Genomic DNA, 16,857 nt, shown 5'->3' with positions numbered 1-16,857 from the left:
TGCCTATTTTGGCATGGAATCTATGGCTGGATACTCTTCCTGACACCAACCATTAAACAGAGTGTACTGGATGCTTTTTTTTTGTTTTCAAGTATAACTATTAGTGATGATCACTCATAACTTGCAAAGCTAAGGACATAAAGTGACCCCTATGATTGGGGCAGAAGAGGAAAAAGATTGGGCTGAGATGTTAGGCAAAGGGATGTGAGGTGATAAATAAACTGATATAATGCACGATTAATTGAAAATAATGTGAATAAGCGAGCGGTAGATTAGAAAGAATAATCTGAAGGCTAAAGGATTAAACATTTTTCTCTATTTTTTTGTGTGTTCTCCTAGAACACTGCCACCTTTACAGCTTCTGTATTAATCATATCCAATTCAGATTTTCAAACTCATATCTACTTAAGTATTCCATCTTAGAAACTTTATAGGCTTCACTCATCCCTAAATTTCATGAGAAGAATATTGCATTTATTCTTGTCATAGTCTAGCCTCTCAACACCTGGCATCGCTTCTACAACCCCACTCAGTTGAGGGGCTTGTTTTGTGAGTTATTTCATGACCTCACTAGTGTCGGTGCCGCAAAAACAAAGATAACACATCCAGTACGTTCTGTAAAGTTGTGGGCATTAGGAAGGGCATCCAGCTGTAGAAAACATGTCAAGGCAGACAGAGCTCAATGCATTCCTCTGGTTTGTTTAATCCTGTTGAATCATCCAACTCATGTCAGCATAGCAGACAGACTTAAATTGAGGATGATGATGATGAGAATGTTTTAAATTAAATCCTTGGAATATATACCAGATCTTTTTAATGCAACCACACACAAAAAAGAAAGAAAGAAAAAAGAGAAAATACTGTAAACCAATGACTATATAGCAAAACATAAAATTATTTACTTTCCTATAAGAATATATAATTAATTTTACTCTCAAATAATTTTTAGACTAAAACCTTTAGGCAGATCATGTGGTTCTTTCAACCAAAGATTTGAGGTTTCATCTGACTCGAGTCGCCTCCAGTTTTGGTGGCACTGGGAACTGGGACCACACATACTCTCAAGTAAAACTGTATAAAAATAAACAGGAAAACTAATTGCTTGTTAAAAGTTTTAACTGAAGTTTTACTGATAAAGTTACTGTAAAATTTAAGTTTCTGAAGTTACTAATAATACAAGTGCTAAATGTTCAAATCTGTTTATTCTGAAGTCTGTTGCTTCCTTGTAAATGGTGCCAATGTTTTTTTTTCAAGCATTCCTGATGCTTTTGTTAATATGAGAAGAAATAATTTAGGGTAAACATTGGAACACAGAAATTGTTTGGGCAAAACTCACATTCCATTGCATTTAGCAAACAACAGATGTTACTGCATAGTTTATGGAAGGCTATACTGAGATACAATCTTTATGGAAGACTATACTAAGATATAATCTTTAATTTTAAAAGTATATGAACTTTATAACGAGTTTATTTAATTCTGACTGCTAAGCGCATGGCCTTGTAGTTAGTGTTGCACTGGTAGTTTTAATTTTGTGGGTTCAGTTACTGGACCAGGTGATGTGAGCAAGGTATGATGATGATGATGATGACGACGATGATGGAAAGGAGAAAGAAGAGGAGGAGGAAGAAGAGGAGGAGGAGGAGGAAGAGGAGGAGGAGAATGGTGATGAGTATGATGATAATAATGATAAGGAGAAGGAGGATGAAGAGGATGATGATGATGATGAAGATGATGATGATAATGATGATGATGATGATGATGATGATGATGATGAGGAGGAGGAGGAGGAGGAGGAAGAAGAGGAGGAATATGACAACAGCAACAACGATGATGATGATGGCGAATGTCAGCTGTATAATCTTGCAATCAGTAAATCAAGCAACTTCAAACCTCATTCATTATTCATTTATTTAATGAAAAGATATTTGTACTCCACAGCTCTCCTTTTACTAACCCCAAACAGAGAGAGAGAAATTTTGTAATCCTGTCAAGAACAGCCACTTCTTTATAGTGACTTTCACAAATTCATTGTGAAAACTCAAGTGTGCTTTGCATACTTTGAAATTCTGTTTCCTCAGAACAGTGGGTTTTCAATGAGTTTGCTCTAAAATATATTTTGCCGAACTTGAAATAGTTTCAGGAATAAACTAGTCCATTATAAAGATCATTCATATAGTTTGAAATAGCTGTTTAATTAATGGGAAATATTAAATAACAAAAATTGTTTTAAAGAAGAAAGTATTATTATGTATGATTTTAGAAAAGCAATCAGTGAGAAATTAATGAGAAAAATACCAGGCATAGGCATGGCTGTGTGATTGTGAAGTTAAGAAGCCTGCTATCTGAGTTCAGTCCTACTGCATGGCACCTTGGCAAAATGTTCTATATTTTATATTAACAGTACCACTTCAAAATATACTACACAATTTTGATAACAATTTTCTTTGCAGAAGTGGTGATCAAGAGGAACATATTTTAGGGAATGTCAAAATATAACTATTATTGAAGGAAACGGTGGCTATGTTGAGAAGTAGGGATGTGATCCACAGAAGACCAGCTTCATTTTGATGTATGATACATGTTCCTGTGTTGGTAATTATACCTATCCTAAACAAAATGGCATTACTTTTTGACTCCAACAAAACTCCTGCGAACAGATTTTGCTGGTGAAAACTAAAAGATTCTTTGTCTGCTTAATGTTGTCAGCCAGTTATTGCTATTGAAAAGCCTTCATCTCAAAATGACCACCATAAGTGGTCACTACAGTATTAGAAATAAATTATGTAAAAAATCTATATTATTAAAACATACAGTAAGTCATACATTTAGTACTTGGTGCTAACTAGGGCTATATCATCTTCCCTTAACAATTTCTGCCTCACTCACTTTCTTCCTTCCTAGCACCCTTGTTATGTCCAACCCCTAAGTCTTACACTAATCATTATACCTAAACCTTCATTCCAGGATGTCTTCATCTTTTACCTTTCATTTATTTCAAGCATTAGCTTGCACCCATGCTGTGGAGTTGCCTTGAAGAATTTCAGCCGAAGGAATCGACCCCATCGAATGAATTGACCCCACTACTTAGTTTTTTTCAGCATTGTACTTATTCTAGTGGTCTTTTGTGCCTAACTGCTAATTTACAGGGACATAAACATACAAACACTGGTTGTCAAGGAGTAGTGTGGGTCAAACGCACACATGAACACATACACACACACACACACACACACACACACACACACACACACACACACATGCACACATACATACACACACACATGACAGGCTTCTTTCAGTTTCCATTTACCAAGTCCACACTCATGGTTTTGGTTGGCCTGAAGCTATAGTAGAAAACATTTGTCCAAGGTGCCATGCAGTGGGACAGAATCCAGGACCAAATGCCTGGGAAGCAAGCTTCTTACCACACAACCATGCCTATGTTTCTGCCCTTTGGAACCACCTATTTGCTCATGTCATTTCCCATAGGCTCTGTTTCTTCATCCAATAATATATAATAAATATGAATCCCATACTTATGATCTCTTCTGGTTCTCTAGTACTATGATATCAAACCATCTGAAATACTAAACAATTTAAATTAAACACAAACAAAAAAATAATTCTAATTATTTTTATTATTCCATACATTTTACTTTTTCCTTAATCAAGAAAAAATAATTAGAAAAAAATATATTTTAAATTAAAAGAACAACATGACTGTTTAAAACCATATTTGTCTCTAAAAGCATGTTAATGAGGGTTTCAAGCATGATAGATTTTGAACAATGCAACAACAGTTTTTATAAAGAACTCTAATAGTTTTGGTCACTGATTAAAGGAAAACCAGCTCAGGATGGTCAAGATGGCAATTTCTGATTATGAAGATTGGATCAAGATGATAATTTTTGAAGATCAAATTTAGATTGTCTTTCTTCGTAATTTCTTCGAAATTCTATCTGAAACAAAAACATTATTCTGTGAACTCAGTCAAAGAATTATTAAAACAGAAATTTACATGTAAAAAAGGGAAAAAATGCTTATTCATCAGGTGTCTTGGGGAAATTTTGAACCTGGGTTCTCATTCCTAAGGTATTTTTCCATGTTGCTGTTGTTATCATTATTATTATTATTATTATTATTATTCAGGTCACTGCCTGGAATCGAACTTGGAATCTTGGGGTTAGTAGCCCACACTCTTAACCACTATGCTATATGCCCATGGGCGTTGTGGTTAAGAGCCGCGGGCTACTAACCCCAAGATTCCGAGTTCGATTCCAGGCAGTGACCTGAATAATAATGATAATAATAATAAAAATAATAATAATAACAACATCGAAAAATACCTTAGGAATGAGAACCCAGGTTCGAAAGAATGCACCAGATTTCTAGATTTCTGTAACTGGTTTGGCATGGTTTTTACAGCTGTATGTCCTTCCTAAAACCTACCATTCTACAGAGTGAAGTGAGCATTTTTATAAGGTGCCAAAAATAAAGGATAAACTGCCGAAATGGCTGTAGCTAACCTTAGAACTGGTTTAAACCTTTAGCATTCAGTTTATTCTGTCAAATGTGATGCTTATTTATTCACATTGTTTTGAATTAATCATTATTATCTCAAGGCTTCAAGATTTTAATGATGTAATTGCTTATTTTTAAAATGACTCTCGGAGTGGTTGGCATTAGGAAGGGCATCTGGCTGTAGAAACATTACTAGATCAGATTGGAGCCTGGTGCAGCCTCCTGGCTCTCCAGACCTCAGTCAAACCATCCAACTCATGCCAGCATGGTTAACGGATGTTAAACGAAGACAATGATGATGAAAGGGTGCAGCATCACACCGATAACCAGCTGGCAGATGATCTGCCCGGGGTTAAACAAGTAGTGACGTGGAACAGTCACTTTGATGTGGTGATTGACTTGACATTTATCTGTTTCGATGTTTATCTTAGAGAAAATTATTATCAACTATAAATATCCCAACAATTTTGTCTCTCAAAATAAATATATTCAATTTCTAAGAGTAACTTATTTTTTTCTGAAATAGGAAATTAAATAAGTGTAAGTTAAATAGTTTTCCCGTCTGATACAATCAAATGTCTTCTGTGAAAATAATTGGTTTGAATTGGAATTGGTGTTTTATCATTTACCCAAATACAAAGTTATTTTAAATTGTTCACATCTGGAGAAAATTTCCATTTTTTCTCGTGTGCCTACCCTCTTTAAATATTCTTTTATCTTTTATCTGTCTCAGTCACTGGATGGCGACCATGCTGGGGCACCAGCTTACAGTTTTAGTTGAATAAATTGACCCAAGTAGTTATTTAACAGTCTGGTAGTTATTCTCTAGATCTCTTTTGCCAATTTGCTAAGTTGTGGGGATGTAAACAAACCAACACCAGTTGCCAAGTAGTCGTGATGGTGGTGGTGGTGGTGGAACAAGACAAATACACACACATACACATGCTTACACACTTATATATATATACACACACATATATATGTATATATATATATATATATATTCTCTTTTGTCTTTTACTTGTTTCAGTCATTTGACAGTGACCATGCTGGAGTACCACCTTTAGTCGAGCAAATCGACCCCAGGACTTATTCTTTGTAAGCCTAGTACTTATTCTATTGGTCTTTTTTGCCGAACCGCTAAGTTACGGTGATGTAAACACACCAGCATCGGTTGTCAAGTGATGTTGGGGGAACAAACACAGACACATACATATACACACACATACATATACACACACATACATATATATATATATATATATATATATATATATATATATATCCGATGGGCTTCTATCAGTTTCTGTCTACCAAATTCACTCACAAGGCTTTGGTCAGCCCAAGGCTATAGTAGAAGACACTTGCCCAATATATATATATATATATATATATATATATATATATGCATGTATTTGTGTGTATATATATGTATGTGTGCATGTATATGAATATATATGTATATGTGAATTTACCATTTTTGATGCCAGTCTCCTCGCCTCTCCTGGCTCATGTGCTGGTGGCACATTAAAAACACCATCTGAATGTGGTCGATGCAAGTACTGTCTGATCTGACTAGCTCCTGTGCTGGTGGCATGTAAGAAGCAACCACTACACTCTCAGAGTAGTTGGCATTAGAAAGGGCATCCAGCTGTAGAAACCTAGATTGGAGCCTGGTGCAGCCTCCTGGTGCAGTCCCCAGTCAAACCGTCCAACCCATGCCAGCATGGAAAACGGACGTTAAACGATGTTGATGTTGATGATGACATGTGTATGTACATATGTACACATACATAACAAGCTTCCACACAGTCTTCATCAACCAAATTCACTCAAACATATTGGTCAGTTTCATCAATCTAGTGCTCTAGAAGTCAGCTGCCCAAGCTGCTGCATAGTGGGAATGAACCTGAGACCACATGGTTGCAAAGTGAGCTTATTAAACCACACAGCAATGCCTCTGTCTATTAACAAGTAAATAGCTTTTTAATGATGCTGTTGCGAATTGCATCTCCAGTAAACAAGTGATGCCAGACAATACACACTTACATACAAATAAAAAAGACGTATGTATGCACACACACACTAATGTAAATCCATGCATTCACACTTATACTCAAACTATAAATGTATTTGGTATATCTTCTTTCAGTTTTATGTCTTACTTTGTTGTAGTGTGGCTTAGTTATGTCTTCTCTTTAGAAACTATTTTATCTCTCCTTTATCTCTTACTTGAAAGGAGTCACAGCTGCAAGCATTTTAACTTATATAAAAGCCTCATCAAGATAGATTTACTTTTTGTTTTTCCTCTTACTTTTGGTGGTGTAGTGGTAAGTACACCTGCTTGTCATGTTCAATTAAGGTTTCAATTCACTGCCAGGGAAGCTAATTATCTTTTTATAAATATATAGACATGGTTATAGGTGTAGGCATGACCCCATAAATGCAGGTATGCATGTGTGGCTTCGAAACCCACTTTGCAACTATGTGGTCTCAGGTTCAGTCTCACAGTGTGACATCTTGGACAAATGCCTTTGCCTGCAGCCCCAGGTCAAGTAATAACTTCTGTGTCAACTTGGTACACAGAAACTGTGAAGAAGCCCATTATGTGTGTGTGAGTGTGTGTGCTATTACATAGGCTCATCTACTACAATTTGAAAATCTAGATTACATAATCATTTTCATTCATCTAAGTGTAGAAGAAAATGTAATTCTATGAAGCTTAGTAAATGTGGTTGGGATTTAAAAAACAAGAACATTAACTATAGTTTAAAGTGGTCCATTGTAAGATACTGGTACGTTTAAATGTGATCCTTGCATTGAGAAAATGTTTCATATAATTACTTCTAAATAAATATCATTAAATTGTAAAAGTAATTTTACATTGAAATGTTCTCATAAATATAGAACATTTAAATATTTCTATATAAAATAACCCATTTTTTATAATTGCTTTTTCAATAATCTAATATGCATGTTACTAGATATGCTTAGAATATTTTATTTATTACTCTTTTACTCTTTTACTTGTTTCAGTCATTTGACTGTGGCCATGCTGGAGCACCGCCCTTAGTTGAGAAAATCGACCCCCAGGACTTATTCTTTGTAAGCTTAGTACTTATTCTATTGGTCTCTTTTTGCCAAACCACTAAGTTATGGGGACGTAAACACACCAGCATCGGTTGTCAAGTGATGGTGGTGGACAAGCACAGACACACAAACACACATACATATATATATATATATATATATATATATATATATATATATATATATATATATATATATATATATACATATATACATATATATGACGGGCTTCTTTCAGTTTCCGTCTACCAAATCCACTCACAAGGCTTTGGTCAGCCCGAGGCTATAGTAGAAGACTCTTGCCCAAGGTGCCATGCAGTGGGACTGAACCCAGAACCATGTGGTTGGTAAGCAAGCTACTTACCACACAGCCACTCCTGCACCTATTCTTAACATTCTTTTTCTATGCATTCATCTCTTAGAGATATTTTCTTAGTTTACTTTGAATTTAGCCTATTTTTGATTGCCTTGATAACGTTGTGTAAACTTATTTTTAATATATTAATATGACTAATATTTTATGCAAATTTTTGTATCTAAGTATGCTGGCACAATAGAAAGAAACGATTGTTGATAACGTATAGAGTAATCACGATTTCAAAATGTGATTTTCTTCATCCTTATTCTTCTTGTCTTATATGTGTGTGCGTGTGTATGTGTGCGTGTGATGTGTATATATGTATCTTTGTGTCTCTGTTTGTCCCCACCTCAAACGCTTGACAACCAACATCAGTTTGCTTACGTCCCCAAAACTTAGTTTTTTGGTGAAAGAGTATAATACAAAAAGTACCAGGCTATTTAAAAAATAGGTCCTGGAGTTAAAACCCTTCAAGGTGGTGCTCCAGCATGGCTACAATTAAATAACTGAAACAATTAACATACAAAAAATATCTATAATTTCCATTTTAGTGATTATCCAACATAACTTAGTTCGAAGCTGTATTTTTTAAAACACTTTAGTGTTTAAACCGGCCATATCTGGCCCCAGATATTCTACATGCTTTATATTCAAACTGGCACACAGTATACAATACCGTGAGGTTGCTGATTGAAGATATTGTGTCTACTGGGGGTTTGTAATATTTGACAAGTCACAACAAGGACCTCAGACACAGTACTTTATGCAATATGCGTGCAGTTCTAAGAAATGCTGACTTTTTGCAATACACCTAGACTGTAGGGTATTTCTAATGTTTTCAGATGTTTTTTTCAGATTGGGTGATATTGAACCCAATGCTCCGATGACAATAGGAATAACCTTTATATTTGACTCTCGTAGCTGCCACATCTTAGCAATCTCAATTCTCAGGTCTCCATATTTATCAACTTTTTCTCTTTCTTTCATGATATGTTGATCTGATACTGCCATGTCAATTATTATGTACTCTTGATTGTCCCTCCTAAAGGTTACTAAACCCGGCCTTTGGTACTCTAATACCTTGTCTGTCTAAAAGTCAAAGACTGGAAAGATCACAAGGAATACTCATGTCGGTCACTAAACAAACTTTATTGTTTTGGTCTTTCACAACAATATCCAGTTTATTAGCTTTGATGGTTTATTATTACTATTACTATGACTATCATCATCATCATCATCATCATCATCATCATCATCATCATCATCATCATCATCATTATTATTATTATTATTATTATTGTTATTATTAAAGTTTTTACAACATTCAAATGGGAGATGGTTTCTCTTCGAAGTCTGTTTTTTACATTGAGGAAAGTCCTTTGATGTTTTCCAAATTTCAGAAAACAATGAGTTAATTTTCTTTCAAAATAATGAATGTTTACGTAGAAAAATTATAGAAACTTTCTTTAAAAGATTTAACAAACCTCTCCTGGCTGTTAAGTACAATTAGAATGTTTCACATTTTTTAATAATGTTTCCTCTCTGTTGAAAATCATAACATAACATTTTGTCTTGTTTTTTCTATATAGGTTGCTGACGTAAATTACCTTCTTTCTTATTTTCGTATTTTCTTTTTTGCTGTTTTTATATCTGGTTTTCCTTGCTTTCATGGAATGTTTTTTGCAGATACAGTGATTATTTTCCCAGCATGTTGCCCTTCTTTCAGCTAACAGTAGTAATGCAACCTGTTTCGTCTGTTATGAACACCATGACAAATTGAATAATGCGTCCTGTTCAAAAATACACAGTTCTGCTTTGCCTTTTCATTGGTCGAAATAAAGTTTGAACTGAAGAACCCTTTAAACTGCAGACTGACATCTTCAACTCACAACCACTGTGTGTGAGTCTTCATCTTTTGACATTTTAATGATGTAAATGTAATTTGAGTGAAATTTCTATTTACCATGAGCTGGCAGAATCCTTAGCATGTCAGAATAACAGCCTAGTAGTATTTCTTCCATTTCCTTAGGCTCTGAGTTCAAATCCCATCATGGTCAACTTTACCTTTCATCCCTCTGGGGCTGATGAAATTAAGGTGGTGAGCTGGCAGAATCATTAGCATGCCGGACACAATGCTCAGTGACATTTCTTCTGTCTCTGTGTTCTGAGTTCAAATTCCACCAAGGTCGACTTTGCTTTTCATCCTTTCAGAGTCAATGAAATAAGTACCAGTTACATACTGGGGTTGATACAATCAACTGGCCCCTCCCCCAAAATTTAAGGCCTTGTGCCTTTAGGAGAAAGGATTATTATTATTATTATTATTATTATTATTATTATTATTATTATTATTACTATTATTATTGTTGTTGTTGTTATTCTGAAAGACTCTCGGAAAGCAGGCAATTATTATAATTTTCTGGTTGATTTGCATTTTATTTCATCTTCTGGCCAGGTCTCAACCAGACACCTAAGGCACGTATATGTTAGAAGAAGAGAAACTTTCTGGGAATGTGAGCGGTTGATGTCGACACAAATTTTAAAGTCTCATAGATTGTTGGTTTCGCAAGGATCTAGTCAAAAAATTTGCCTTTCTTGATCCTTTCTAGGGTACCTACAACAACATGGATGGTTGTGGCCTTTAATTGCCACGTCCTAGATATTTCAATCTCAAAGTCTTTATATTTTGAGTTTTTTTCAAATTCCTTTGCTGGTAAGTAGCTTGCTTACGAACCACATGGTTCCGGGTTCAGTCCCACTGCGTGGCACCTTGGGCAAGTGTCTTCTACTATAGCCTCAGGCTGACCAAAGCCTTGTGAGTAGATTTGGTAGACGGAAACTGAAAGAAGCCCATCGTATATATATATATATATATATATATATATATATATATATATATATATATATATATATATATATATATATATATATATATACACATGTATGTGTGTGTATATGTTTGTGTGTCTGTGTTTGTTCCCCCAGCATCGCTTGACAACTGATGCTGGTGTGTTTACGTGCCCCGTAACTTAGCGGTTCGGCAAAAGAGACTGATAGAATAGAATAAGTACTAGGCTTACAAAGAATAAGTCCTGGGGTCGATTTGCTCGACTAAAAGCAGTGCTCCAGCATGGCCACAGTCAAATGACTGAAACAAGTAAAAGAATAAAGATATTCTTATCAGAAGGCACTGTCATATCAATTAACAGGTATGTTTTTTGTCTTAGGCCTTTGATGATGATGTCTGGTCAGTTAGTATTTATTTCCCTGTCTGTATGTATCTTATAATCCCATAGGATGGTAACATCTTCCCCCTCAGTGACTGGCTCTGGATGATGTTCATATCAGTTTTATAGAGTATACTGGGTGCTTTTTATATGGCTCCACCACCAGCGTTTTTTATGTAGCACCAGCACTAACAACAACACCAGTTCTTACACTTCTTACATGGCATCTTAGCTTTTGAGGTTGGCAGGTCTCCTCAAGTACAGCAACGTGTCACATATCTCAGTCCTCTGTCGTCTCCTTCATAAGGCTTAGTGTTTTGTGATTAGCCTTGAATACTTTAATACAGTCAGTCACATCAAATCATGTGTGTCCAAACAGCCATATTCGATCATCTCACTCCATTCAAATATGCTGTTGGATCCATAAAAATATTCATATATTTAACTCCTTGATGGAATGCACATCTCACGAAACAATGGCAACTGATTTGTGTATCCCGTAACATATGCTAAAGGCCCTGTGCCAGCTTAATCTGGCACTGTAATGAGGGTCTAAAAAGGGGACAATAAAATTTAGCAGTGGAATTTGACCGGAACTTACCCAACTATTTCATTGTTACAAAACTCTTCCCAGTACATTCTTAGTTTCTCTTTAGTGGTGGGATCTTCCTTTTCACCGACCAGCCAGTACGTAGGCATCAAACCTTTGCCCTAAAGGAAATAAATGAAAAAATTACAAGGTCAGTTATGAAGTCAAGGTATTTTCAAATATGATTAATAGTTGCAATGGCATATATATATATATATATATATATATATAGGTAAGTGATAGGCTTGCCTCGATCCTTCAGGGGTAGTCTGAAGCATCCAAGCAACCAGGGTATGTTTAAATCTGGAGGCACTACCTGTACGGGTACCGTCTTGGGAAGAGGGCATCCAGAGGCAGGTAATTTACTGCTTAAGCCGTAGTTTATGATTATATTTATGTGGAGAATGGAGCAACAAATACAAGAAAAAGCAATACTTCATACACAATGACTCACTACATAACCTCAACCTCCACAATGACTCATTACATAACCTCCACGTCATAAAACAGCGGCTAACTAGTCTAACAGTATTGCTTTTTCTTGTATTTGTTGCTCCATTCTCCACATAAATATATATATATAAATATATATATATATATATATATATATATATATATATATATATATATATATATGTATATATCACGAAGTATATTTGCCACCTAAATGTGGCTGTGGCTGACCCATAAGGGACGATGCTACTGTAGTTTATAGCCCCAGGAAGACATCTCCTCCAGCTGGCTAATGATACACTGTCTGTGCCCTATCAGTATTTGTAAAGGGAAATCATTGTTCCCATCTCCAGCCTGACTACAGTAGCATTATCCCTTATGGGTCAGCCACATTTTGGCAGCAAATATACTTCATGAGGTCATGCTGCTACTGTTTATATCTCACTCAGAGATTTATTGCTTATATATATATATATATATATATATATATATATATAAATGCTTTTTTTTTCCTTTGTTACATATGCATACACAATAAAGCAAGGGAAAACACTTTTGATGTCATTCTGTTGAAATATAATTTCGTCTGAGAATATATTTATTAAATCAAATCATTTTTGCCTTTTTGTTTCATTAGGATCTGCATTCAAATCCTGCAGAGCTCAGCTTCTTCATCTTTCATCCTGCCAGTCAGGGTCGATAAGATGTTGAAAATGATGAAGATGATGAATATGATGATGGTGTAATGATGATGATAATGATAATGATGATGATGATGATGATGATGATGATGGTGATGATGATAGAAGTGTTCAACAAAACATTTTGTTAGAAAATTACTAATTCTATATCTCACAACATGAGATATTCAGCAACAGTACTTTGTAGTAAAGATTGTTTACCAACATAACATGGCAGTCATGGTTTAGGGCTAATGTCACAATAATTTAGTCCCAGGAGACATCGTCTCCAGCTGGCTATATGACACGATCTGTGTTCTTATATTTTCAAAACAAGGGAATTCCCTTGTTTTGAAAATATAAGGACACAGATCGTGTTGTATAGCCAGCAGTCATATGTCTCCTGGGGCAAAATTACAGGAATATTAGTCCTAAACCAGGACTGCCATGTTATGCTGGCAAACAATCTTTACTACAAAAACATTTTGTGGTATGAAATACTTGTAATTTATGACCATAGTGTTATGTTATTAGTTGATTGTTATATGAAATACATTGCAGAATTTATATTTTGGCCCTTTTCATTTTAATTTCAAATCATGTTAGGGTCAACTTTGTCGTTTATCTCTTGTACCAGTCAAGTACTGGTATCAGGATTATTCCTGAACTTTCAAAGACATCTTCAAGAATTAATTACTCTTTTATTCTTTTACTTGTTTCAGTCATTTGACTGTGGCCATGCTGGAGCACCGCCTTAAGTCGAGCAAATCGTCCCCTGGACTTATTCTTTGTAAGCCTAGTACTTATGCTATTGGTCTCTTTTGCCGAACCGCTAAGTTACAGGGATGTAAACACACCAGCATTGGTTGTCAAGCGATGTTGGGGGGACATCCACAGACACACAAACATATACACACACATACATATATATATATATATATATACATATATACGACAGGCTTCTTTCAGTTTCCATCTACCAAATCCACTCACAAGGCTTTGGTCGGCCCGAGGCTATAGTAGAAGACACTTGCCCAAGGTGCCATGCGTTCAACATTTTCTCATTAATGCCCTACTGAGTCTCGGGGCCCATCTTACATGTTACTAGGGGACCTCACTAGTGCTGGTACCATAAAAAAGAAAAAAGCTCTCAGTAGACTCTGTGGTGGCTGGCATAAGGAATGGCATGCAGCCATAGAAACCATACTACAGCTCACATTGGAACTCGGTGCAATCCTCTAACAAGTCAGTTCCTGTTATGCCAGCATGGAAAACAGATGTTAAACGATGACTATGATGAGGGTGGCGGTGTTGGTGGCAGTGGTGGCTGCGACGTCAATGGTGGTGGTGGCGGCGGCGGCGGCGGTGGTGGTGATGATGATGATGATAATGATAAAATATTTTCTCGTCTCCAATATGAATGGTTTTATTCATGTAAAATTTTTCAGGCATACATTTTTGTTTGTTTTTTTTTTTTTTTTTTTGTATGCCAGATGCTCATTCATAAAATGGACAGAAAATTTGTACATAGAAAAAAAATCACATGTAGTTTCAACTGTTCTTGTTTATAAAAGCAGAAAAATACAAACCAAGAAAATAATATAGTGTAAAAACAGTTGGTACAATTGGAAATAATTGAAAGACTAGCAGCGGAGGCAATGTTTATAATTAGATAAACATAAATGTGGTGACAAAATATTAACAATTGAATGGAGTTGGTATAATTCATTTTAGTTTACTTTGACCAAAGAAGTGTGTAAATATATTTTGCAGACCACAGCAGAGTAAGCAAAACATAGAGTATAATAATAAATAAATAACGTAGATAATTAACTTTTATTTTTTAAAATCTTTTAGTGATTTTTTTTGAGAAAGTGGAAGAATATTTTTGAAGTTCATGGAAAAAAAAAATGGCTTGGAAGACAATCTAGTGTCTGAAAGGAAACAGTATTGAGAAATAATGACATCAACAAATATACGAACTAAAAATTGAAATTATATTATCCCACCCATGCTAGCATGGTAAACAGATGTTAAATGATGATGATGATGAAATGAAATAACTATATGATTTTCGCTGAGAAAAATAAATCATAGCAATCTAATAAAGAACTTGTATTTGGATAAGTCCATGGTTATTGTTTAGTCATAAAGACAATTAAATAGTGTTGATGAAATATTTAGACAGGCAAGATTTAACTTCGATTTATAAAAGAGGTCAAGTGAGAAATAAGACTTTGTGACATTCAGATCACTCTTAGATATATGAGCAATATAAGAGAAGGGGAAACTGCTATATTTTGCTGTATCTGGTGAGGGTCCTTATGCCAATAATAAACACCACCTTTAGTCGAGCACTTATTCTTTGTAAGCCTAGTACTTATTCTATCGGTGTCTTTTGCCGAACCGCTAGGTTACGGGGACGTAAACACACCAGCATCGGTTGTCAAGCGATGTTGGGGGACAAACACAGACACACAAACATACACACACACACACACACACACACACACACACACACACACATATATATATATATATATATATATATATATATATATATATATATATATATATATATATATATATATATATATACATATATACGATGAGCTTCTTTCAGTTTCCGTCTACCAAATCCACTCACAAGGCTTTGGTCAGCCTGAGGCTATAGTAGAAGACACTTGCCCAAGGTGCGACGCAGTGGGACTGAACCCGGAACCATGTGGTTGGTAAGCAAGCTACTTACCACACAGCCACTCCTACGCCTATGCACGAGTAGATATTTCTTTTTACTAGTGATGAAATATCAAAAGCGCACATAAATATAAATCAGGTTATCCACCACAGTGGTAGTCTAATTCATGATTGCTTTAAATAGCATCTGATCTATGTTACTGACAACAAAAGTAAGCTGAATATGTCTTCTCTGAGGAACAGTCAATAATCTGTAAAAAAGGTCCATCAGGAAGACTTCCTCCTTTTTTTCCCTTACATCAACAATACAGAATGGCTGTATTTACATTCATATTTATACCACAGTGTGTCTTTGCAATGGTTAAACTTATTTCAGTTCATTTGATCTATGTTGTGTTGTGGTTAAGTAGATATGGCTTAGCATCAACAGCAATTACATGATTATTGCAATGCTTGCAAAAAATATCAGCGATAACAGCTGTTGCAGGAACATTAGTTACAAGAACATTAAGAATGACAAAGAGAAAAATAAAAACAAAGGGAAAAAAACAGTATTAATTTCTCTTGTTAGAAAATAGCTTTGGTTACACATGGGTAATTATGCGTTATCATTCAAACACTAAAATATATTTAGTATTTTCAGATGTGTAAAAGATTTTGTAGTTTTGTCAGATTTTCAATGGCATCATCATCATCATCATCATCATCATTACATTTCAGCATCCACTTTTTCATATTTGTGTGGGTCAGATTAGAATTTGTTGTTGCAGATATTTTATAGCTGGATGCTTTCCTGTTGCCAACCCTCACCTGTTTCCAATTAAGGTAATAATCCCCCATGGTCAGACATGTTTCCACAGAATACTGGAAATGAAATAACACCAAGTGTATGACAGTGACTCTTATTTACAACTATTATGTCACAAGGAGACACAAATATGCATATACACATACATACATGCATACATACATACATACATACATACATACATACATATATACATACATATGTATGTACATATGTATGTGTGTACGCAACACCACACACACACACACACACACACACACACACTCACACACACACACTCACACACACACACACACACACACACATGATGAGCTTCTGCACATTTTCCAACTCACACTTACAATTTGACTCTTGCTCACAAGGCATTTGTCAGACCAGGAACTTTGGTAGAAGACACTAACCTCAAGTGCTACCCTGTGGAATCAAGCATA

The 16,857-nt window shown here is 35.3% G+C and overlaps 1 protein-coding gene across 7 annotated transcripts in view; it reads right to left on the bottom strand.

The window, feature by feature from the left end:
• Window positions 1-3,623: 3,623 nt before the first annotated feature.
• LOC106869747 (soluble guanylate cyclase 88E) overlaps window positions 3,624-16,857 on the bottom strand; it is a 143,780-nt gene continuing 130,546 nt past the window's right edge. For 4 of the 7 annotated variants that reach the window (XM_014915608.3, XM_014915609.3, XM_014915606.3 and 1 more), the window contains 2 exons: window positions 11,801-11,910; window positions 3,624-3,958 (listed from right to left, as the gene is read on the bottom strand). In XM_014915608.3, coding sequence (XP_014771094.1) covers window positions 3,925-3,958; window positions 11,801-11,910 — 144 coding nt within the window. In that variant the 3' untranslated portion in view covers window positions 3,624-3,924. Of the gene's footprint in view, window positions 3,963-11,800; window positions 11,911-16,857 lie in introns of all 7 variants that reach the window. The other 3 variants (XM_089354765.1, XM_089354764.1, XM_052969242.2) reach the window with 1 other exon arrangement.

This window comes from Octopus bimaculoides, chromosome 7, assembly GCF_046866305.1.
Source record: "Octopus bimaculoides isolate indiv1 chromosome 7, ASM4686630v1, whole genome shotgun sequence".
Taxonomy (NCBI): Eukaryota; Metazoa; Mollusca; class Cephalopoda; order Octopoda; family Octopodidae; genus Octopus; species Octopus bimaculoides.
This window is presented reverse-complemented; position numbering and strand designations above follow the sequence as displayed.